Source organism: Castor canadensis, chromosome 9 (assembly GCF_047511655.1).
Source record: "Castor canadensis chromosome 9, mCasCan1.hap1v2, whole genome shotgun sequence".
NCBI lineage: Eukaryota > Metazoa > Chordata > Mammalia > Rodentia > Castoridae > Castor > Castor canadensis.
This window is the reverse complement of record NC_133394.1, coordinates 35,706,905-35,730,790: the sequence shown is the minus strand read 5'-3', so window position 1 is coordinate 35,730,790 and position 23,886 is coordinate 35,706,905. Positions and strand designations below refer to the sequence as shown.

The 23,886-nt window shown below is 42.0% G+C and overlaps 2 protein-coding genes across 5 annotated transcripts in view; one reads left to right on the top strand and one right to left on the bottom strand.

Moving 5' to 3' along the window:
- Manba (mannosidase beta) overlaps positions 1-5,034 on the top strand; it is an 88,302-nt gene extending 83,268 nt beyond the window's left edge. The window contains exons 16-17 of the mRNA XM_020158587.2: positions 153-407; positions 3,811-5,034. Coding sequence (XP_020014176.1) covers positions 153-407; positions 3,811-4,035 — 480 coding nt within the window. The 3' untranslated portion in view covers positions 4,036-5,034. The remainder of the gene's footprint in view (positions 1-152; positions 408-3,810) is intronic.
- An 11,529-nt stretch (positions 5,035-16,563) lies between these two features.
- Nfkb1 (nuclear factor kappa B subunit 1) overlaps positions 16,564-23,886 on the bottom strand; it is a 118,534-nt gene continuing 111,211 nt past the window's right edge. For all 4 annotated transcript variants that reach the window (XM_074041446.1, XM_074041448.1, XM_074041444.1 and 1 more), the window contains 5 exons: positions 22,047-22,171; positions 21,135-21,192; positions 20,641-20,813; positions 19,426-19,603; positions 16,564-17,404 (listed from right to left, as the gene is read on the bottom strand). In XM_074041446.1, the coding sequence (XP_073897547.1) occupies positions 17,244-17,404; positions 19,426-19,603; positions 20,641-20,813; positions 21,135-21,192; positions 22,047-22,171 (695 nt within the window). In that variant the 3' untranslated portion in view covers positions 16,564-17,243. The remainder of the gene's footprint in view (positions 17,405-19,425; positions 19,604-20,640; positions 20,814-21,134; positions 21,193-22,046; positions 22,172-23,886) is intronic.

The following is a 23,886-nucleotide window of genomic DNA, read 5'->3' as shown; positions in this document are numbered from 1 at the left end:
TCAGTTTCCTAAATTGTAAAATAATAGTAGTGAGTTCAAGTATGATATGTTTGATACATTGTGAGAACTTTGTAAATGCCACAATGTACCCCTATTCAGCACAACAACAGTAATAAAATAATGCTCATTTTTATTGTTTTCTTTCTCCCCAGGTGAGAGTTCACACGTGGAGTTCCCTGGAGCCTTTGTGTTCTCTAGTGATGGGACCTTTTGTGATTAAAGCAGGGCAGGCTGTGCCCCTCTACAAGGAGCCTGTGCGCAAACTTCTGGGGTGTGGAAATTGCACAAGGAAGAGCTGTGTGCTGTCCTTTTACCTTTCCACTGAACGTAAACTCTTCAGCCCAACTAACTATCACTTCCTGTCCTCTCCAAAGGATGCCGTGGGGCTCCTCAAGGCTCAGATCACTGTAAGTATCCATCATCTCAGGTCCTGGCAGCCTTGTGGGTGCCTCTGCTCTTGGGCCAGCATATGTCATCCTGCCAGTTGTTAAGTTTCCCCCTATGTACTAAGTTTACCTGAGGTCTTGGGAAGATTGTCCCTTCCCACTGGATGCAAAGACCAAATGATTTTTGCTTCTTTTTATTTTTATTCCTTTTGTCTATTTGTTTGTGTTACTGGGGGTTAAACTCAAGGCCTTGCTCTTGCTCGGCCAGCACTCCATGCCCTCTCCCAGTCCTAGTTTGTTTTTCACATAAGGTCAGTTTTGCCTGGTCAGCCTCCATCCATGACCTGCTATCTCTACTGACATGTAGCTGAGACCACAGGCTTGCACCACCACACACAGCTTACTTTTGAGTTGGAGATCTCCCTTTTTGCTCAGGCTCATGTCAAACCATAATCCTCCTTTCTCCATCACCCAAGAAGCTGGGATTGCAGATATGGTAGCTGCACCACCATGCCCAGCCCTGATTTTCATTATTAATACAGAATTTGTTCATTATTGTTTCTGCCTTTCTGTGCTATCCCATCACCTTCCCTAGTGGAACTGGTACAGTGGTGGGAGAAGCGGCTTGAGCCAGACCTGCAGATTGTGTCTCCAGTCTGCTCTGTAATAGGTGCTTTATTGTGTAATCTCTGGTTTTCACAACACCCCAAAGTGTTGTCATGTGGCTTTGCAAATGAGAGGGGTCAGGCTGGAAGTCCTGCAGCTAGGGAGTGCAGGAACCCAGTTGAAGCACTCCAATTTTGACTTTTTAAGTACAGTTTATTAATCACTATACTTTCTCTGATGTATGCTTTGAAGTAGCTTAATCACCATATCTCTTTATAATTTCCAAGAAAAAAATAGGATGATGAAGATATGTTGGTATAACAACTGTGCAGCTGAAAAATTTGGAATCTGTTTGATTGAAAACTTTTCCTTCCTTTTCACCCTCTACTTAGTAACTGACAGTATTTTTCTAGAAAATTTAACTCTGTGTTTAGCAAATTTTACATTTTATTTTATTGACATTTTAAAAGTTGACTTAGAAATAATACTGTAAAACACCTAACTCTTGAAGAAGCTTAATAATTGAAAACGTATCTTCTTTCCAAATTAATAATAGAATATTCACATAAGGAGAGCTAAGCTACCTGTAATAACCTAGACATGACAGATACAAAGGATCTGACCTATGCTCACATTGATTTCTTTTGTCCAGCAAATGAAAAAATAGGAACAGTAAAAAGCAAAGAACAAAAAACCCAACTACATACTGGACAAGTTTACAGTCTCTACACTTAGGACTTTTTTTTTTTTTTTGGTGGTGGTAGGGTTTGAACTCAGGGCCTTGAGTATGCCAGGCAGGCACATTACCACTTGCACCATTCCACCGCCCTTTTTTTGCACAGGTTATTTTTGAGACAGGGTCTCCCTTTATGCCCTGGTGGCCTGGACCTTGATCCTTCCATTTGGGCTTTCCCAAGTAGCTGGGATGACAAGGCACATGCCACCACACCCTGCCAGTGGTTGAAATGGCCAGTGAACTGGCCTGGGCTGGCTTTGAACTGGAATACTCCCATCTCCATCTTCTGAGTAACTAAGATTACAGAATTGAGCCACCATGCCCAGCCTTAAACTTACGGCTTTGAAGACAATTTTTTCTTTACTTAACCAGGCTTTCCTTACCTGGTAATCATTGAAGGTGGGATAGAATTAGGGCTTCTTTATTTGTCCTATCTCTTTTGTATTTCAATGATATTAATCCTTCCTATAGAAATACAATAATAATAATAATAATGTTATTTACTTTGGGCTCAATATAGGTTAGGTACTTGTTCTATCCGTCATCCTGAAGCCAGGGTACAAGCTTGAACCCTGGTTCTACAGTCAGGCACACAGAGATGAGACTTCTTATCTAAAAGAGGCAGCAAAACTGAGCAAGGCACCAGTGTCTCTTCTGGCATTGACCTTGGAGCAGCAGCCGAGAAGGCTTCCTTAGTAGCCTCCTGGGCTGGCTGAGGTGAGCCGTGGCTCCTGCCTGTGGCTGCTGTGGGGTCTTCACTGGCACAATGGGTAGTGTGATTTGGGAATTTGGCATCCAATGTCAAGTTTGAGTATCTGACCTTTTAAGGTTATCTGATACATTTTCTTTTCTACTTCAATGAAATGTTTTCTAGCTTATAATTCAATGTAGGTTTTCTTATTTATAATTCAGGACTCTGAATGATAATCATACAAATGTTAAATCTGAATTTGAATTATGTATAGTAAAAATTGCCTTTGAAGTTCTTTTTTTGACAGTGCTGGGGTTTGAACTTACTTCCTCATACTTGCTAGTGTAGTACTCTACCACTTGAGCTACTCCCAGCTATTTTTGGTTTTAGTTATTTTTTGGATAAAGTCTGCTTTTGTCTGGGGCCTGAGGTCCTCCTATGTAGGCCTCCTGAATAGCTGGGATTACAAAAGTAAAGCATCATACCCACCTTGTTTGTTGAGTTGGAGTCTTGCTAACTTTTTGCCTAGGTTGGCCTCAAACCATGGTACCTCCCAATTTCTACTTCCCAAGTTGCTGGAATTGCAAGCATGAGCCACCACCCCAACCCCCCTTGACATTCTTTATGTCACACATAACACATAAGGAAGACCCTACAGGGTAGCGTGCATGCATGTTGAGCCGTGTTGCATGTCAAATACACCGCTTGAAAGACCAGGTAACACTGGACTACAAACTCTTGGAGAGAGGCTCGCAAGCCTGCACTTCTGGGGAGCAGTGCATCCTTGTTTTGGATGATTGCTGGTCAGCTAACTGGAATGAGACTACAGGATTTAAATTGCACCCTTTGTTTCTGCTGAGATTGCACAGAATTCACGCATGTTGAAAATGCTGTAAAGTCATGCGATGAGAGAGACAGTGATAGGGCTTCTGAAAATGCCAGTCAGACTGCTTTCTCTGGCTGGATCTGCTCACAGAACTAGAGAATAAGCTCACAGCTGTGCTCTGCAGCTAGGCTGGTCTCCTTCAAAAGTCATTTAACCCACCCAGCTCTTATGCCAAAATGTTCCTTTCCTGGTGATACTGAGAAAAACCACTAAAGACATAAAGCTTGGAGCTTCCTGTGAAATATTCTTAATAATTGGTGTCTATACATTTCCTTGGTTTGAGATTATAATTTAGTAATTTTCTGCAGACTTCAGTCACTTTCCAAGTATTGTTAAGTGTCTGAAACTGTGTGGAACATATGACTTGAGCAGTTGCTGAGCAAAGTACTAAGAAATGCACTCTTTAATAGGCTCACAGAAATGCCCAGTTGGCATTGCACACAGACTGTGTAGCTCTCCTCTCGGCCTTCAGTACATTTCTCTCTTTCTCTTTCTCTTTTTCCAGGCCAACATCACTCAGCAAGGTGACACTTTTGTTTTTGATCTTGAGACCTCAGCTGTTGCTCCCTTTGTTTGGTTGGATGTAGGAAGCATCCCAGGGAGATTTAGTGACAATGGCTTCCTCATGACGGAGAAGACACGAACTGTACTCTTTTACCCTTGGAAACCCACCAGCAAGAGAGAGTTGGAGCAGTCTTTGCATGTGACGTCCCTGACAGACATTTACTGAAGGTGTCCAGGCTGTACTTCAGTAGATGCCGGGATGAAACCTTTCTAAGGCACCAGCTGAGGAGGAAGTAGCCTGTGATGTGTTGAAAAAGCCGAGAGATACCTGGTTGCTGCCATGTGTCTGATTGATCATGCTGTCAAGAGTGTGTATTGAATACTTTTGGGGAAGGCTGTTTACTCAGTGGTGTCCTCAGACAAGGCTGCACCTAGGTGTCTTGAATCTGTGTCAGGATGGTGTTTTTAACCATTCACCTCATAGTTTTAGCACGACATCAACAGTTATAGCTAGATTGCCTTCAGAAAGTCACAAGAGCATACCATGACAACATGTATGGAACCAAATGTGGGAGGCTTTGAGGGAATGCAGGACGTTCATAGCACTTAGAAATGCCAAATAATCAAAATGTAGTGCTTTTTTATTATTTTCAGAGAAAATGGAGCTTCAAACATTACAATAGAGATTTCTAGGTGGCAGCCATATTGACTGTTGTTGGTGGATGGTTTAGGGTATTGATTATTGCCATTTGATTACTATTTGGGGAAGAATTCTTCTTTCATTGTGGGTCTTGTTATTGAAATATAGTTTTAACAGTGACTATTTTTTTTAAAGACTGTTACAGTGTCTTTCTTTGAAAAATAAGCAGAGATTGCAATGGATGTCACCATGGTTGTGTTGGGTGTCCTGACACTGGGCTATTGTGTGGGCTTCGGATCTGACCACATCCGTTGATCTTTCCAATCTATACTTGTTGACCCTGGTACCAAAGTATGTTCCCTTTAGCTTGAGTTTAAATAATTTTATTTATGTTGATTAATTATAATTTGCTATAAATCTTTTTATTATATATCATTGTATAAAATTACACATAATAAAGATAGTGGGGCAAAATGTTAATAAGAGACTAATTGGGTACAGGCCTTTGAAACTTTTTTTGTACTGTTTCTAAAAGTTTGGAATTATATAGAAATAAAAGTTACATAAACTCCATTGGCAACTTGATATTTCATCTGTGGCTTATTTAGTCATTTTATAACCATTCCATTGTACCCCATACTGTGCTGAACATTGATTTCTGCTTGACAAATGAGAGAGCTTGAAGAATCTAAAGTAAGGTATTTGAGAAATTTTCATTTGAAAGGATTCAGAACTGGTTATGGAATGGACCAGCAATGAGTGTTTTGATTTAAAAATGAGACTCATTAGGTAATTGTTTTATTTTTAATACTGAGAAACATTAGGCTCAGTGACTCTAAAAAGAAAATAATACAGATAATCTAGCCTTCTCCTACACACACACACACACACACACACACACACACACAGAGCCTCATCAAGGACGGGAATATGCTGAGGAGGGAAACTATTGAACTATTCTACCCTTCTTAGTTTTGCAACTTTAACCAAGTTCTTTAACTTCTATGTTCAATTTTCTTTTGGTAAAATGGGAATAATGGCACCCACTGTGTTGTTTGTTTTGGAGACTAAATACAATAATTTAGCGTGGTCCCATGCTGGCACACTGTGAGTGCTCTGTAAATGGAAGTGTCATCCTGGCTCCTGAGCCTAATGTCCTAGAGAGGGCAGGGCTTCCATCCACACTTCTCTGGGTTCAAATCCACATTCTAAAGCTTATTAACTATGACCTTGGACAACAGCTTGGTGTTCTGAACTTTATTTCTTTCTCTATAAAATGGAGACAAAAATCTCTCATTTTAAAAGGTAGTTGTGAGGACAAAAGACTGGAACAAAGAGAATGCCAAGCAAATGGTGGTTATACTTTTTAACAAAATAATTATCACTCAATTAGTACATGCAGCAATGGTGAAAATGAAGCAAATATAGGCAGATTCTTTCTGAAAAAGGTATTAGCAAAGAATAATTTCTAAAGGAAGAATAAATAAATGAGTGGGCATAGATAGATTCAAACAGCCACTTAGAAAAAGGAGAGAAATGTACTGTATTGACAGTAATAGTAATAGCCAAACTGTTCTCCCACAGGTCACCAGTACCTTTGTGCTAGGTTCAGTTTGCACAGAATCGAGTCTGATGTACTTTTTGGCTTTGATTTCTGAGAAGGTTTTTGTTAGTAGTTGTGCAAACCACAAACAGGGTAGGAAGAACAGGACCAGGTCCTACTGCTGTGCTCTTGCAAAGAATGTTCCAGAGAGACAGGGCAGAGGTCAGTTCACAGGATTATATCTACTCATTTCAGGACAGAAGGGATGATAAAAATGATAATTTTCTCACTCATATTCACTATAACTCTTATTTTGTCAGTCTCTTTTACTGGACTTTTCATTGTGAGACATTTTCAAACCTTGGGAAGTCAGTTGGAAAACAAAGAGAAAGATTTTGTTTTTTATTGGAATGAAAGTGAAGTGGAGTACAGTGCAAATAAAGATATGTTTTCCAAACATTCCTAAAGTGACAAAGACTGGCACAGAAAGATGATTCTTTTGAGTTACCTCTGGCTCTCAGATATGAAAAGTATCCCCCAGCTTGTTAAGACTTAAGGAGAAAAACAAGTAGGCATTGTTTGTGTGGGAAATTCAAAGCCTTTGACAATATTAGTACAGTCTGTCTTGACTGAATGCAGTCTTATCAGTTCAATTAGCACAGGAAATTAAAAAGATTATGCACAAAAGGCATTGAGTAGTATTTCTAAGTGAATGGAAGATTTCTTATTTTGTAATTGATTTATCAGGGTGATGGACAAAAAGTCACATACAAAAGTAGTGTTAAAATGTCTCTATTTTCTGAACCTAAAAGCTGTGTAAGGATTTATTTATTTGTTTATCAAACATTTATTGTGGGTTCTGGGCTGGCACTGTCCTTGTCACAGGGTTATGACAATGAAAAAGGTGGACAAGTCCCCGCTCTCATGGACCAATCATTGGATAGGAGACATACAGTAAACTAAATAAACAAAGCAGGCAATCTCAGCTGGTGCCAAGTCATATGGTGTGGGTGAAAGAGAGCATATTAGATAAGGACATTTTATTCAGCACTTTAGAATAAAGTTGTTTTGGAAAGCTTATGATAGAAAAACAATGAAAAAAATTCAGGTGAGAAATGAGTCTTTCATTGTAATTAATACAGAAGGAGGGAAGAACTCAATCAGCTGGTTGATTGGAGTCTGATTTACAAGCTGAGGGTGGAGTCTGATTTACAAGCTGAGGGCTCCTTGAATTGGAGCCAGACAGTTAACGGGCTTTGCAGAATGGGCTTTGCATCATTGTTTCGTGTTTTGTAAATATCTCTCCTATTTGTAGTCAAGGGTCACTGAATCATGCCATGAAAAGAAAAGTTTGCCAGACTACTGCAGCTTAACCCCTTAGTTCTTTATACAAGATTTGTTGAGCTTCCCATGGGCCATGTCATGCTGCGCAGTGAGCACATGTTTAAAATGATTACAGCAAACCTAGGTTCCCTAGGATTCTCAGGAAACTGGGACATTCTGGATCATGGACAACTCTATTTGAGAACTGGTGTTCATTCCTACCTCATAATGTTTGGGAACATCCTCTTACTCTGTTCTTGCTTTTTATTGCAGCTTTTGTAAAATTGGTTAGGTTGTGAGCGATAATCCACACGTTCCTAGGGGTTGGAAGAGACACTATTGGCTGGCCAACCAAGAGTCAGATTCTTTTCTGTTCCCAGAGGTGGCTGTGTCAGGTGGCTTTGCGAGGGATTAGTGTAGGGTTAGGCGTGTGACACAACTCTGGCAAAGGAAACACACGTAAATGATGAGGTGTGGTGTTTCTGGGGGAAGGTTTTCCTAGCTGATAAGAGATACACCTCAAGTAAATCTGTTCGTGGGAGTACTTGACAAACTGCTTGAGGGCAGCCTTTCTAAGACCTTAAAGAAAAATCGTTGACATAAGGATGTCGGAGATGTTGAACTGCTAAATAACCCCATTACCATCTAACTTTGGTCTTTTTATCACACTATTTCTAAAGGCATTATTGTTTAATTCACTCATAATCAGGTATATTGATTTCACAACCAAAAGCAACCAATTGACAGAGCAGTTGAAATAGGTGTTTTGAAATGAGTCACACCTATACTGGCAGGTTATCTGACATTGAATACAAAGTTAAAAATCTTTCTGTTCCTCAGTTTTTTTATCTTTAAACAGGGGGGTGGGAACAGTGTCTTCCTCATAGGTTAATTTTGGGGACTAAATGTGATGATGCAGGACATTGAGAGCACACAATAACTATTTAACAAATTGTGCTGTTAGAATTATTGCCTCTGTGTTAAACCAAGAAAGCAAGGATAGGGAGACAGGTAGATCCGAACCGGGGCAGGCACTGAGTGGCAGGTATGCACCGTGCCAGCCAGGGAGCAGTGAGTGGCCAGAAGTCAACAGTGGGTGGGTAGCATGAGTGACCAGAGAGGACAGGGTACAGATGCTGACCCCTGCCCACCCCACCTGGTCATCTGGAAGATGCAGCTGGAGAAAGTGTGGGCCACACATAGACCATATTTGGCTAGCAGCTGAGAGGCCAAATGTGGTTTCAAAAGTTGAATTACTTGCTAATATTTAAAAATGGTATGATTTCATGTAAAATATAGATCTATTTCTGACCTTCATGTAATGAAAAATTTAAAGCCCTTATTTGTTTAATTCTCTTATAGCTCTGGCCATCTTATAACCAGAAACATCCTTGTTCTTAAAGGCATGGGCTCGAAGGTCAGGCTTAGAACTGGGCCTGGGAGGGCAGGGTGGGTATCTGGGTGTCCCCTCAGCCAGGGGATGCCGAGCCAACCACTTGCCTGCACCCGGATGTAGTGGTGGCAGTGGCAGTGGTGTCTCTAGTGAGTAAGGTGGTTGGGTGCATACTTTGCCATGGTGAGTGAGGAAAGGACCCTGCTTTTTTCTAATGCGATCTCAAGCCAGAGTTGGTTGGTTGGCATCTCTGCCTAACCACATTTTCAGTATTTGAACTGAAAGATTTTTAATTAGTCAACTTACAAACACAACAAGCAAAATGTTTCCTCGTAAAAGATCCAAATGTGCATGTGTATATGGGTGCGTGTGTGTGCGTATGGGTGCGTGTGTGCAGGTGTGTGTGTATGTGTGCGTGTGAAGGCTGTGTATAGTGCAGTGGCCATAGGCTGATGCTCTGATAGTGAACTTCTGTGGTTTCGACTCCAGCATATACTGACCTTTAACCAATCAATCTCTTAGACTCAATTTATTTGTCTTTAAGATGAGGTTAATACTAGGAACTCTTTCATTGCATTATCCTGAGGATTAAATAAAATAAAGTCTATGCAGTACCTGGCACGGGATAAACATAAGTGCTGGCTTATGATTATTATTCCTTAGAGGATAAGGTAGGCTGTGACTGGAATGATTAGGCCTACAGGGTCTTGCTTTCCCCTTCACGGAAGCAAAAAAACCACTTAAGGCTTTTCTGCTAAGGGAAAATAATTACCAGGCTTGTGATGACCTGTGTTGAAAGACAGAAGTCTAGGCAGAAAGCTGATGTTTCTAATTCTGTTTTTTGTATGACTCTTTCCAATTTTATCAGAGAAAAAAAAAAAAACATAAGCGAGTAGCAAGAGGCATGCCAGCTGCTGGGTGACTGTGCAAAGTTCTTCTTCTTCCAGTAGAGGCCTCCTGTGCCCAGGAAATGAGGCTGGTGGTGGGTGGAAGGCCACTGCCTGGCAAGGGTGCTTGCTTCCGGGAGACTTCCCCAGAGAACTTGGCTCTGCGGCCTGCCCACAGGGAGGGGAGTGTAAAGAGGAGCTTACTCACCTTCCGGACATCAGGAACCTGGCCGCCATAATGCCCTGGCATGTGTGAATATGCACCTACCTTAAAGAAGGAAAGAAAAAGAGAGGGAAGAAGTGGAGGAAGAAGAGAGAAAGATGGAAGGGGGAGACAGAGAAAGGGAAAGAGAGGGGTCGAGAGGAAGAGAAAGGGGGGGATAGAAAGTAAAAGAAAGAAAGAGAGAACAGGAAAGAAAGGCTAAGGGAGAGAGGAGAAATCAAGAGAGCCTCTCTCTTGGCTGAACTCTGGTTCCTTCCCAGGCTCCAAGGTTAGCAAAGCTGAGCACTAGAGTGCCTGGATCACAAGGTTCAAATTTACAGAGCTGCTTGCTACCTTGGCAAAAAGTAACATCTGAATGATTTTTAATTGAAATTTAATTACTATGAATCTATGAAAACTTGGCACAAAACCTCCTGGGTAGATGATTGATGGGGGAGAAGTCAGATAATCTATAAAAAGGCACAGTAACAAAGGAAAGGACTTAGAGCATGAGCTCTGGTATGATGTGTAGAAAGGAACAACATTCTGCTGAAGAAGAGAGGCACAGAGGTATCTTTCCTGGCCAGGGGGGGCCTCTTCTGCCTCTGGGAACAGGCATGTGTTGTCTACAGATTCTCTCCTCCTTGCAAGTTTAGCTCAGAGTTTTTTTCTTTTTCAGAACCAAAATGGTCCCTGGCCCACACACTGTGAGCATATGTTGTTCATCATTCATGAGGTACATTTAGCTGGGCGGTAAGGAAGGCAGAGCCAAATGGTAGCTTTGACCTTCCCAGATCAAGACTAGGATGGAGAAGAATGCAAAGAGCTGCTTTTGCTGCCGGCTAGATGGTTCACTCTTCTATGAGTACATACATACATACTGGGCTCCTGGCTACACAGTTGCCCCTGTGCTGCGTCCCAGGCAGCGACAGGAGAGGCACAGGGGCTGAGGGGTCTTGAGGAAGAGAACAGGAAGGTTTCTTCTCTGGCAGCTCTGCTCTGGTGGCAGGACCTGCCCGTGGAGCTGCAGTGGGTCTTTGCGGGGTGTCATTGCTGGTCATTTTGGCTTCTCTGTTTCAGGCTGTGCTTTGGCTGGGAGGCCTGATGCTACGTGAACATGGGTAACATATAGATGGCTTTTTAGAGACCAGTACAAATTGTTTGGGGCAGGGGATGGACACAAGGAAACAGAACCAGGCAATGTGTTGAGCAAAAGCTTCTGAGGGATCTAAAGCAAGAGGCGCGGGGGCCAGAGGAGAATGGGTGAGAGGAGGAAGACTGGCATGGACTCTTGGGGCCCCTCCCTGACCTGTGCCTGGGGACTCGTGCCAAGGGCTGCATGTATTAAAGTTGAATCTGTGGGTGGAAGGCTGGCTTCCTGCTGCTTGGCAAGCTGTAAATAATGCCCTCTAGCGCCCCCAGTTGGCAAGCTTCTCTTTCCCTCTCCTGGGCACCTCTATGTGACCTGCCCCATCCCCACATGGCTGTGATTGGCTAGAGTAAGGCTGAGAAGCACAGAATGGGGGCTGAAGACAGAGTCCAGTCCTCTTCTTTACACTGGATCAGGCAACTCTGGGCATATCAGCATCTCTGTCCTGTGGAATATGGCAGGAAGCAAAACTCTTCCATTTACCTGTCAGTGTTATGAGGGTAAATATTTGAAAATACTTTGTAAATGAAAGCACTCATGTTTAATGTTTTGAGTTCTTTTGCAAGACAGTGTTTTCAAAATTACAAAATAAAATTTATTTCAAAAGTATCAGAGAACATTTGCATTTGGACAGGTGATCAACAGGTGTGCTGTGAGCGGAAAATATCCATGGCTTGAAGTTTTTCCATTCAAATTTTTGAAGCAAAAAGTAACTTCAGTTCTGCTCTGTTGCCTTAGAAAAGGCAAGGGGAAGTGCAAAAATAGTTTTGAAATGAAGAAAATCTCTCTTTTGCCAAATAACAGACCTAATAACTTGGTTATCCAGATTCTGGCATACACTTTTTTTTTTTTTTGTGGTACTGGGGATTGAACTCAGGGCCTTGCACTTGTTAGGTAAATGCTCTACCACCTGAGTTACACCTTCAATCCTTTTGCTTTTTGCTTGTTTTTCAGATAAGATCTTATGCTTTTCCCCATGATGGCCTCAGACCACGATCCTCCTACCTTTGCCTGAAATAGCTGGGATTACAAACGTGTACCAACACATCCAGCTGTGGCATCAATTTTCAACCTTTCTTGATTGGAGTCCCTTCCATCACATTCTTCAAGGTTTCCACTCACATATTCGACAACTTTGCTTTCTGATCCCAAGAAACAATTCTGGGGAAGGGCGTTCTAGAATTCCGTTTTGACTGCTGTGCTTCTGGCCTGAAGAGAATATGATTTCTCCAAGAACCAACTTCTGCTCCTTTGCCGTACATCTGAGAAAATGGGAGTCAAGGTCCTGACAGTCTTCTGAAGACCACAAGAAAGATGAAGTTGCCTCTTTCCTTTGGGTGGGATCCCAAGAGCCATGGCCTCTTAAAGACATTAACCTTGACACCTACAAATCCAAGACCTCTTTTGTGTATAGTGTGGACGGAACTGGGAGGCAAGGAGGTCAGAGAGTGGGGGTTCCTAGGAGTTAGAACAAGGATGTTTAGGCTTTGCTGCCGTAACTCCTACCTCTCCCTCAAACATCTCTGAGGACTTCCTTCCGATAAACGGTGACTTTGTACTTAACAGTGAATCCTCCATTTGGGTGGGGAGGTTTGTGCTGAGAATTGAACCAGGGCTTAGCACATGCTAGGCAAGTGCTCTACTGCTGGGTTACACCCTAGTCTCTCATCCTCCATTCTGAATCCTGGGAAATGATTGTGTCTCTGGTGGTAGCAATTTGCCATACGGTAGGTAGCTTTCAGCATGCATGTTTGCATGTGAGTCAGAACTAGAATGAATCTTAAGATCCAGCCTCCCAAAGGGAAGTCTCTGTGTGCCAGAGACTATGATCTGTTCACCAAAACCAATAGCCATGTTAAACTTGGGCACAGAACTGGCCTCCCCTTGAGCCTCCCTGCTTTGGGTGTGGTCATAGGACTAAAGTTTTCCTCCAGTATAATAGAGAAAAGTGACACACTTCCAGTCTTCCACACATACTCCTCTAAGCTCTGTTCTCCTTCCAACTGACCCCCAAATAGACCTTGGGACCCAAATGTTGGAAGAAGAATGATGACGTACTCACCCCTGCCCTTGCTGCAAGTGTGAGTTATTAAAAATACTTTACTGAAGTCAGGAGATCCGGCAGTAAATGATTTAAATGTGCCTCAGTTTCCTTATCTGTAAAAACAGGGACACAGTTTCTCACAGGGTTTTTGGGTAAGTGGAGATACTGTCTGAAGATCACCCATTGCAGTGCCTGGTTTGCAACAGATACTCAAGGAAACTTGATTGAAAATATATCTTTGTTCCTTAAAGGCTGTTGTATTTAAATGACATAAATGACATAACCATTGTGAAAAGAGGTATCAGCACAGAAAAGCAAGAAAAGCAAGTTGATGGACATTAGATGGCGCTGTTTCAGCTCCTTCCTCCCTCTCATCGTAAGAAGCTTGAACAGTCTGTGGAATTCTTCACTTGTCCAGGCTGACAGAAGGCTATTGTAGACATAATGGAATCCATAATAGTGTGATGACATCCATTTAGTTTCCAGCCCCTCCTCAAAGTCCCATCCCCAAAATCTAAAACCACATGGCCAACCTAGGAAACCAATTTGTAGTCTCTAAGATTGAGACTGATGCCTGACACAGCTGCCATAATGAGGACATGAGGGAGGAGGTGCTCCCACACACTGTAGGTGTTTATAAAGACAAAAACTAGGTAGGTACGTAACTTTTTTGGGGGGTGGGGATGCTGGGGGCTGAACTCCGTGCCTTCGGCATGTTAAGAATGAGCTCTACCACTGGGTAGCATCCTTATTCCTTAGATGAGTGATCTTTAAGGTCTTACCCAACCCTAAGTTCTGTAGTTTTTAAGAAAATAAACAGAAGTTTAGGTTCACCCTTTCTCAACTCCTGTGCCTCCCCATATCCATTACCTGTGGATGTGGAATCAGAAAGAAAACTTTCCCCAAAAGCACAAAATAATAAGAAAAAAGAGGTGCAACCATTTTCAGTCCATGGCTAATTCATGCTCACGTATATTAGCCTAGGAGTAAGAGGAAATCAAGTTGTTTAACCAAGCAATAGATCCTTTTGTGATGTTCTGGGTTCATCTTGCTTTTGGGTTGGGTACATTGTGATTTCTTAATCTTTGTACAAATCTGTATGTAGTTTTTCTTATTTATTTATTTAGGTGATACTGGGGTTTGAGCTCAGGGCTTTGGCCTTGCCAGGCAGGTGCTGTACCACTTGAGCCACACCTTCAGCCTTTTTGCTCTGATTATTCTCTGAGATAGTAACTTACTCTATGGTATGGCTGGCCTCAAACTGCAATCCTTCTGATTTTAGCCTCATAAGTAGCTAGGATTACAGGTGTGAGTCACCACACCTGGCTTTTCTTTTCTTTTAAATATAGTGTCTTTTCTTCCAAGGCCTTTGAGCATCCTCAAAGAATAGTTTTTGGAATCAGATGGATTTGAATCTGGGATGAGTTACTTATACTTCAGATCATCTGTTTCTTTACTGTAAAGTAGGGTTAAATATATACCATGAAGGGAGAATTATCACTTGAAATATTAATTCAAAGGAGTTGGTACATAACGGTGCTCAAATATGGCTGACTCCTTCCCCTCCTCCTTTCTCTTGCTGAAACAAGGTCGTTTGTGGGGCTGCATTCCATGGGGGGACTGGGAATGTCTGTGTGACATAGAACTACTCAGGAGATTCAGATGGGTAAATGAGCAGCTGTAGGGCATCTTTCTGCTGAGACCTGAAAAGGTCTGGGTTATGCCTGTGAAGTACAGAAACCTCAAAAGATGACTGATGTTCTCAGGAAGCTATTTTTTAAATGGCCTCCCGCAGTGAGACAAGCTTTCTGGGTAGGTTTATTTCAGGCCCATTATAGCTTTCCACCTGATCTCCTGCACTCCTGTTGCCCCATCTGCTGGTACAATGTGACAGTCAGTCCTTCCACAGAAACCTAGGCAATGCTGGCAACCCTTGGGGGCCAGCACCATGCAGCGGTCCAGGCCAGCAGGGGACCTGGGAGAAGAAAAGTAAGTTTCTGGAGCAGAAGAGACACAGGGCTTATTAAAGAAGCAAGATGTCATTTCTCTATCTTGACATGAGTTGTTTAGTCGTTCTTCCTCAAGTCAGCTTGTGATCTCTGGCATGCAAATTGCCAAGATAGAGATCCAGAAAATGGTAACAATCCCCTTCCTATCTAGGTCTTAAAACAGTATTATTCAATTTGCTTACAAATCTGTGATTTGGGCAGGCGCAAAGCTTCAAAAATTGGAATAATAGCATGGATAGCAGAAAAATGGCAACATAATAGAAAACAGAATTTTCTTAAAATAAAAAAGGGCCTTCCCTAACTTCAAGATTATTTATCCATGATTCCTAGCATTGCTAGTATTGTTATGGTATAATTTTTCATACATCTGGGAATTATTTTTATGAAAGATGGGAGGTAGGGGTTCAAATTAATTTTCTCCAAGTGACCACCCAGGTAGGGGCATCTATCTGTTTATTGAATAATCTTTTCTTTATTGACTTGAAGTTTTACTTTATATTGAATTCCTATATAATGTGGAGTCTATTTTTATTTACCTTTTGTCTTGCCAAAACAATGGGCCAACCCATAAGCTCAGGAGCTAGACAGGCTGGGTGTGCACTCAGGAGCATCTCAGCCTTAATCCTTGTAAATCACAATTTCCTTCTCTGTAAGTTGGGGAGAATTCTATGGCCATCATTGGGTTATTTTCAGGATGAAGTGACTTAACATGCTGTGCAAAATTTTTCCAGCCTGGTTCCCAGCACCTGTGTAGACAGGATTCTCTGGGAAACTGACTCTGAGATGGAAACTGGTGTGCAGGACGTTAACTTGGAGTGAACCGAGAGCAATAGCTGTGGGAAGGTGGGGAAGGAAGCAGAACTGGGTGGAGGGAGAAGATGAGTGCAACAAGCCTCAACCAACCTCTCAGGGTGCTCTGCAGCATTTCTCCTGGTGGGACAGGACTTTATCTGCCCATTTTGATGAGTCCTTGAACAGGACCACATGGGAATGAGGAAGATGGCTCTTTGCAACCAGAGGCAGTCCCTGAAGGTGCTGACTGCTACTCTGCTTCTAGCATCTAGTCTAAGCTGACACATGCTTTGGTTAAGACGAATATTGGGGGCTGGAGATGTAATTCAGTGATAGATCATTTGTGTGACATGCACAAGGTCCTGCGTTCAGTCACTAGTACTGGGGAAAAAAAAGAGGGACCTTGGGTGCATATCACACTGCACCATTAGTATCTCCTTCAAAACCTTTTGATTTTCCCTCTTCCTAGTTTCTGGCTCTGAATGAAGAGCAGTTAACAAAGCTTCGTGTTGGAAGGCTCCTTGTCCAAGGTCTTCTGGTATGCTGAAATTTCAGTACATCTAAATGAGATGTGCCAGGTCAGGATTTGACAAACCTAAAACTTTCACCTTAGATTAGAATACTTTTCTTTTGATAACTTTTGTGGCCATTTCTAGATAAGAAAATTGAGTCTAATGAGAAACAGGAATATGATAACCAGGCTATGAAACAATCCCACAAATTATATGGAATCATTTTAGAAAAGTATTTGCAGAGATCAAACAAAGCGAGTTCAACAATTTGCTTTTCCTTTTATTATAAAAGTAAAATAAAAAATAGCATTTTATATCCAACATTTTTTTTCTTTTAAAGTATTTGATCTAAAAAACATATTTACAATAGCAAAATGCAGAAAAAGGGGAAAATACTATTTTCGGCACTGATTGCAGCCATGTTTAAATATTAATAAGTTCATGGGTTTTTTTTTTTCAAATCACAGAGAAGCACATTAGAAAAAGCAATAAGCCTTTTTATTGCATATCAAGTGACTCTCATTTTAAAATATCTCTTTTCTTAATCCTTAATCTGAATGAACATTGTGCCATGGCGGCTAGAAAGATCACCAGGTGGGGACATTGGGACGGCAGCAGAGGGACAGCAGCAAGGACAACAGGAAGCAGCTGTAATCCAGCAGCAGCCGGTAAAGCTCAATAAACCCGTCACCCCCAGCGACATGTCAGCTCACCCCGAGTGCTGTGATTGCTATATACTATCTGTACGTGGACCAACTAAAATTCATGTAAGAACCAAGAAAGGAAGCCAAGTTTAGAAGGCCTGGAAGGAAATCCAGAATGATCCCGGCAGGCTGGTTCTCCTCTGAGCACCTCTGGATGCACTTTACCTTCCTTCTTTGGGACGATGCACTGGAATTTTAGGGTTTTGGTTTACTGGTGAGGGAAATCGTCTGTAGGCTAAATTTTGCCTTCTATTGGTCCTTCCTGCCCGTAATTGTGGGGCATTTTGTTCAGAGTTATCAATGAGCTGCTGCCAGTCAGAGACTCTGTAAAGCTGAGTTTGCGGAAGGATGTCTCCACACCACTGTCACAGATGCTGTCACTGTCTTGAAGCTCATCTGACAGGAGAAAGCACAAATTCACTGGGGGGCCAATTAGGACCAAACAATGCCTTTGCTCTTCTACACCTCCCTCCTCTCTGGATCCAGAAAACTGCTGGCTACTCTATGGACAACTTGCCTGCTGTCTCCCACCTGTCACCATGTCCCACTTCTGCCACCCCTGCTCATCAGTGCTGCTCACAGTGGTGTGAAGGGCAGGAGACACCAAAGTGACTTTAAAAACCATGGAGATTATCAGGAGTAGCCTAGTGTTTTCACATCTTTTTCTTGCAAGCTAGCCTTCTGTTTATCAGAATCTTTTTTTGTGAATTCTCTCGACTCATAATGCACCTTTTCTTCCTAGAAATCAGGTAAATTTTTTCAACTGCTGTGTCGTCTGTTTTACAGCTGGGGAAACTGCTGAACCTAAACAAAATAAATTGGTAACAGAAGTAGGAACTAAAAATGAGATCTCACTCTGGGCCTCATTTGCCATTAAGCAAGAGATGTTACCTCAGAAACATTTTTGTAGCAAGAAAATAAAGTGATTTTGATGAAAATGCATCTGTACTGGAAAATTAAGTTGAATTCTCTTTGTTAAAATGTATCCTTAGGGATCTGACCAATGCAAATTATTTCCTATCTATAGTGTGACCAGGGAAACAGAAGTGTAATATACACTAATTAAACTATCTTCTTATGTATCAAATCCCAATGTTAGATTTTAAAGAATTTAATAATAGTGCAATGGCTATTGTCTCGGTATTGACTTACTCAACCAGCCACAGTTTTTATGGGGTAGCTATTATGTACCAGGGGTTGGGAAGTATTTTAATAACTACACAAGTCAGGTCTGGCAACATGGAGGCTACTGGTCCCTGTGATGAGACTAGGCCTGGTGGAGTGGGAAAGGATTAGAGCACAGGGGGTTAGGGAAAGGACAGAAGGTAAAGTGGTGGAAGGGAAGGAAGACAAAATTCTCCTGAAAAGCTTGGACTGTAGCTAAAGGTGATGTGGGATCAAGGGAGTGGGGTTTTTTTTTTCCTGTTTTGTTTTTAAAGATGAGATTATAGCCTGCTTTCTGGGTGATCCAGTAGGGGTGTGTGTGTGTGTGTGTGTGTGTGTGTGTTGATAATGCAGGAGAGAGAGAGCCAAGAATTAGGTACCAGGATCTACAGAAGGGGAGAGAGGAGGAACTCAGTGGAGAGACTGCTCTTTGGCTGGGTACAGACATTTAAACCTACGAGCCTGGATAGGAGGCTGCACAAGTGGGCAATAAGGATGGGACACCACAGATTTGACGGTGCAAAGAGGAGAGACTTCTGCTTGTTTCTATGTTTTCAATGGAGTTTTGAAGCTATGGTACAAGATGAGTAAGGAGAGGGAAGCAGGGCTGGAAGTTTAGGAAGAGAAAGCATGAAATAGTTATTTAGAGTAGAAGAATTAAATTATGAAGAAATATAGGATACATAGCTGTGTTGAGAATCTATTCCCTATGGCTATCTGTTCTTTTGGTGGGATGACAGATGGTACCATCAATGCTGAGAGGTCAGTGTCATGAGCATGGAGAAGAGGCTGAAGGAAGAAGATCACTGCAGGGAGGAGGTGGAGAAACTGAGAAGTGGTATGACAGCAAAAAATCACAGCATCTGCCTGTCATCTGGATTCTATCTCTCATTCTACAACCCTCAGGCTGTCCATTTCGCTTTCTCTGAATCAATCTCTTTAAATTTAAGAAATGAAATAAAGAATATTTATGCTAACCCTTACATCATATTGTTTTTAGCGTATATTGTGAATCTAAGTAACTTTTGTGACAATGTGACTATACATGGAAACAGATCCCTCATCTGAATGGTAGTGTATGGGGGGAGGGGAGGAGAACAGAGAGTAAAACTGAGACCATAGACCAACCTGGAAGATGTATTCAGGAGATGATGGGGGAAGGTAACTGTACTGCCATATCCCATGAGAACTAATGGCCTCAGCCTAGGGGAGCAGGAAATATTTCCTCTGCTTCCTCCATCTTTTTTCTTTACCTATGTGCTGCCTTGTGGAAGGTGAGTGGGGCAGCAAGTGAGCCTGAGAGGTGTTCTTCTTGGGGCTGGACACTGTGGTTCCTGAGGTGCAGAAGGCTGCCTGGATCACTTCAATTGCCTCAGTGTAGCCCATCTGTCGCAAGGCCTCCACCAGCTCTTTGATAGTTCCCCCAGAGACCTATAAGAAAAATGAAGAGTATGTTCTTGTGTTTGAACCCTGTGCAGGCCATAAACACAGACACCCACACTTTCCCTCTTCCCTGCCATCTTCTCTCAGAGAGCAAGGTGGTTCTAAAGAGGGTAGAGAGAGAAGACTGCCTAAGAAAATACAGTGTTTGAATCATATTTCCTGTTTTAGCTCAAAGACCACTCAGAAAATCACAGACAAGTGGCTCATCATCAGGAGATGCACACACAGATACACAGGAGAGAGAGAGAGAGAGAGAGAGAGAGAGAGAGAGAGAGAGAGAGAGAGAGAGAGAGATTGAAGAGAGAGAGGGAGAGGGAGAGGAGAGGGAGGGAGGAACAGAGGGAGAAGAGAGAAAGAGAGAGAGAGTGTGTATGAGAGAGAGAGAGAAAGAGAGAGAGAGAGAGAGAGAGAGAGAGAGAGAGAGAGAGAGAGAGAGAGAGAGAGAGAGAATGCCCTGAGGCACTGAAACTTTCTACCCAGTCTACAGTCTATACCATATCCCTGATGCAAGCTGAAGCTCTGAAACCCACTGAGGGACAATAGCTAACAATGACATTTTCAACAGAAAATAATCTTACCCTATGCTTAGGTCTCTTTTTTTTTTTTCTCTTTAAATGAAAAAAATCCACCAGGCAGCATCTCCACTAGGAATCAGAGAATAATGGTCATGTCCTGACATGTGACCATGGCACACTCTTGGGCACAAGAAGATATGGTGCATTTTGATTATAATCTATCTTATTTGCTAGGGGGATCACAGTTTTCTGATAACTCTGACGTTCCAAATAGCATTTTCACAGGAAAGCTCTGAGTATTTGAAAACCGGACATCTCAAGACATCTGAAAGACAACCTTCTCAGGAAAATGGGCTTCCATCTTGACCTGGGTCTTTCTCTCATGCCTTGGGCAATGATTGGTTTTCTTTCCCAGCATTATGGGACAGGGAAGGGGACAATGCTCTGATCAGTGATGTTAATTGAGTAAAGTCAAATAAAAAATGGTTAAATATGAAGGTGACATATTACCTCATAGTTATCCATAAGAGTTTTAGAAGGAGCAGGACTCAGCCGAAAGGCATTATTAAGTATCCCCAGACCTAATTTCTGTGCCAGAGTAGCCCAGTTTTTGTCTGGATCAGGAATTTCTAGCAACTTGTAGAGTTGTAGCTTTGCATCTTCGTTAAGCTGTTTCATATCTCCTAAAGGAAAAAGGAAGAAACACAATTGTCCTACTGATCCCTCTCTGGAAGGGTTGGTCACTGCCACCTTGCTTGCCTCCAACTCCCAGTAGAAGCAACCAAGCTTCTCTATTTGAAAGTTAGCAGAGGTCCAGCTGAGCAGCAGCAGTAGATATTTATAGTGGATTAGGACCAGGTATTGCTCTTCTCATACCTCTAGACATGATTGTGAAATAAGAACCATGTCTTCTATATACTGGATAGCACTGGATTTTCCTCTCTCTCTATGAACCAGTGTAGAGACAGCACTACTGGAGAGAATCTAGTTCTACCACAACCCACCTTGTTCATCAGGTGTGAACTCTGGCTCATATGGTTTCCCATTTAATATGTCAAACACCTGTCGGTTAGAAAAACATGGGAAAACATTATACAGAAAGTCTTCAATTAAAAGAAAAAAGAATTCCACAGCATTGGAGGACATTCAGGTGCTCTCTGTAGTTGCTTCGTTGCTAATGGACCTGGGTAAGGACAACATGGGGTCCGTGAACTGGCTTACCTCTTTGTGTTCGGTGGTGAGGCCTTTTTGGGCAAATGAGATGATGATGCACATGGAGTATCAGTCTCTGCTGGGTCATTCAGCCCAACACAAATGGGGGCTTGTGAGTAGTTTTTAGATGTGAAGCTGCACTCACCTCTAAAAATTCATTTTTGTCATGTCTGCACTCTATATGCTGCCCACTCCTCCCACTGGTTCTTTTCTCTAGCCCAAAAGACTACTTAGTAACCGATTCCCCTTCAGAGATCAGTTCTGTGGAGTTTTGAGGAAGGCTTTAAATTTAATCTGTTTATATTTATGGAAATCCTCTGAAGAATTCCAAGTTCACTTTATGTTCAGAAATCACTCACCTAAGTTCTGAAAAAATGACAACATTTACCCGAGCTTCAGAAGTTGAGATGGTATGTGCTCAAGATGGGTAAGTCTTATGTGAATTTTGTGTTCTCTTTTCTAACCTCTCTCACATCTCTACTCTGATCTGATTAGGTAAACACTTTTACACTCAGGGCTCAGCTAACCTGGATCTTTCATGGACAGGCATTTCAAGATAAATATGGCTCTTGACAAGCAGACTTTCTTAAAAATAAAAGGCATGGTCTTTTGTTAATAAAGGACAAGGAAGACCATCTGTCCTTACATTCCCGAACCTCTGGTTCCCTTAGGAGCAGCTGCCAGACAGACTGGGTAGAACTCACCTGCCAGTTGGCAGCCATATCCAGAGGTGTGGTTCCAGGCACCACTCCCTCATCCTCTCCAGCATTCTCCCATGGGTCATCTAGGTCATACAGAGGCTCAAAGTTCTCTACCAAGGGATCTGCTCCTGCGAAATCAGGTGACTTATTAGGTAAATCCAAACCATGTCAACATCCAACTGCCTGCAGGATCGGACTTCCAAAGGAAATTTATCTTTAGTTGCTACAGGTAATTACCCTCATAATTTGTAAGGCATAAAAAACATTTCTATTAAAATATCCAAAGAACTTCCTTTTAAATTGTAATTTACTTTGACTTTACTTCATACAGGTGTCTATACAGCCAAGGACAATAACAAAAACAAAAGACTTTAAATACCCTGAATTTCAACTCTACAAGATATTTTTCAACTGAAGGCTGCATCTTTAAGCTGGAGACCACTGGACAGCAGTTTTCTGGGAGTGGGTGCCCTCAGGCAAATATGCCTGCCAATGTGCATTTCTTACCTTCTTCTCTCACTCACTCAAAAGAGCAAAGATGCTTGGTGTCTAGTGACAACTTGGTCAATTTTATTCTTTGCTGAGCGCTGCTAGGGCCCTGATCCTTAAACAGTAACAACAGAACACCAAAAGAACCATCTGCTAGGATGTGGAGTTATTGTAAAAGCTTTGGCTAATGAATCTTGGGAAATCTAGCCTGTTCTTTAGTTTCCAGCAAGCAAGAAAACACAAAAATGTAACCCAGAGATTGAAGTGAGTTACTGCTCAAAGGTCTAGTGACTATTCTTATGAGAGGGTTTGGCTTGATGGCTAATGAGCAGTGGGGGGCTTGGCACATACTTTAAGGATGTGGAACTTGTTTTGATTTTGCAGGCAGGACTTTTATTTGACTTGGGTCAACATCAATAATGGGAGAGTGCTCAAGGAAAGCCACTGTTCTATCTCTTGCTTTCCCTCTGCCAATTCTGGCCTGATCTTCTATGACCTAAGTATAACTTGACCATGAAAACAGTAGAGAAACTAAGAGGAACAATGAATAAGGCTGGAAAGCCTGAGCTGTATCTGCTTCTGCAGTGACGCTCTTTATGACTGACTCCAAGCTTCAAGATTCAACTTTTCATCTAGGTTTCCTAGTTTATATCAGAGAAACTGTTACTTGCTATTCTTTCATGGAATTCCGAAAATGTAAGAGAAAGCATTTTTGAAAGAGATATAGCTTCTTGTGTGAAGGGATTTCTTCAATATAATCAGAGACTTCCAAAATGATTCCTAGCCTGCATTGGTAGTATAGTGGTGAGCATAGCTGCCTTCCAAAATGATTCCTACACTCTGCAACCGAGGCTACTCGGGTAAGAAAAAGTTCAATTTGACAAAGAAGAAAAGAAAGGCTGCTGCTTATTTGGAGTATAATTTTACTTGTCAGAAAAATATGGTGCCCTCAAACAAAATGTTCCCATATCTTGGAAACTTAGCAAGTCCCCCATCTCAATGATAAGTCAGTCTCAGCTAGGCAGTAGGCCATAAGTAGGAGGATTATGGTCTGAGCCAGTCTTAGCAAAAACATGAGTCCCTATCTGGAAAAGAACTAAAAGCAAGGAAGGACTGAATGTGTGGCTCAAGTAGCAGAGCGCCTGCCTAGCAAGTGCAAGGCCCTGAGTTCAAACCCCAATAATGTCTGCCCCCCAAGTTTCCATATCTTTAAAATGATACTTTAACCCACTCTGTTTTCTTGAATATCTAAATCATTTACCTTATAACAATTTAATATAGCCTTGAAAGTAAACCAAATATAACAGAGCAGGCTTGAAATGCCAATTTGATTAAACATTTTTTAAGGTTCTAA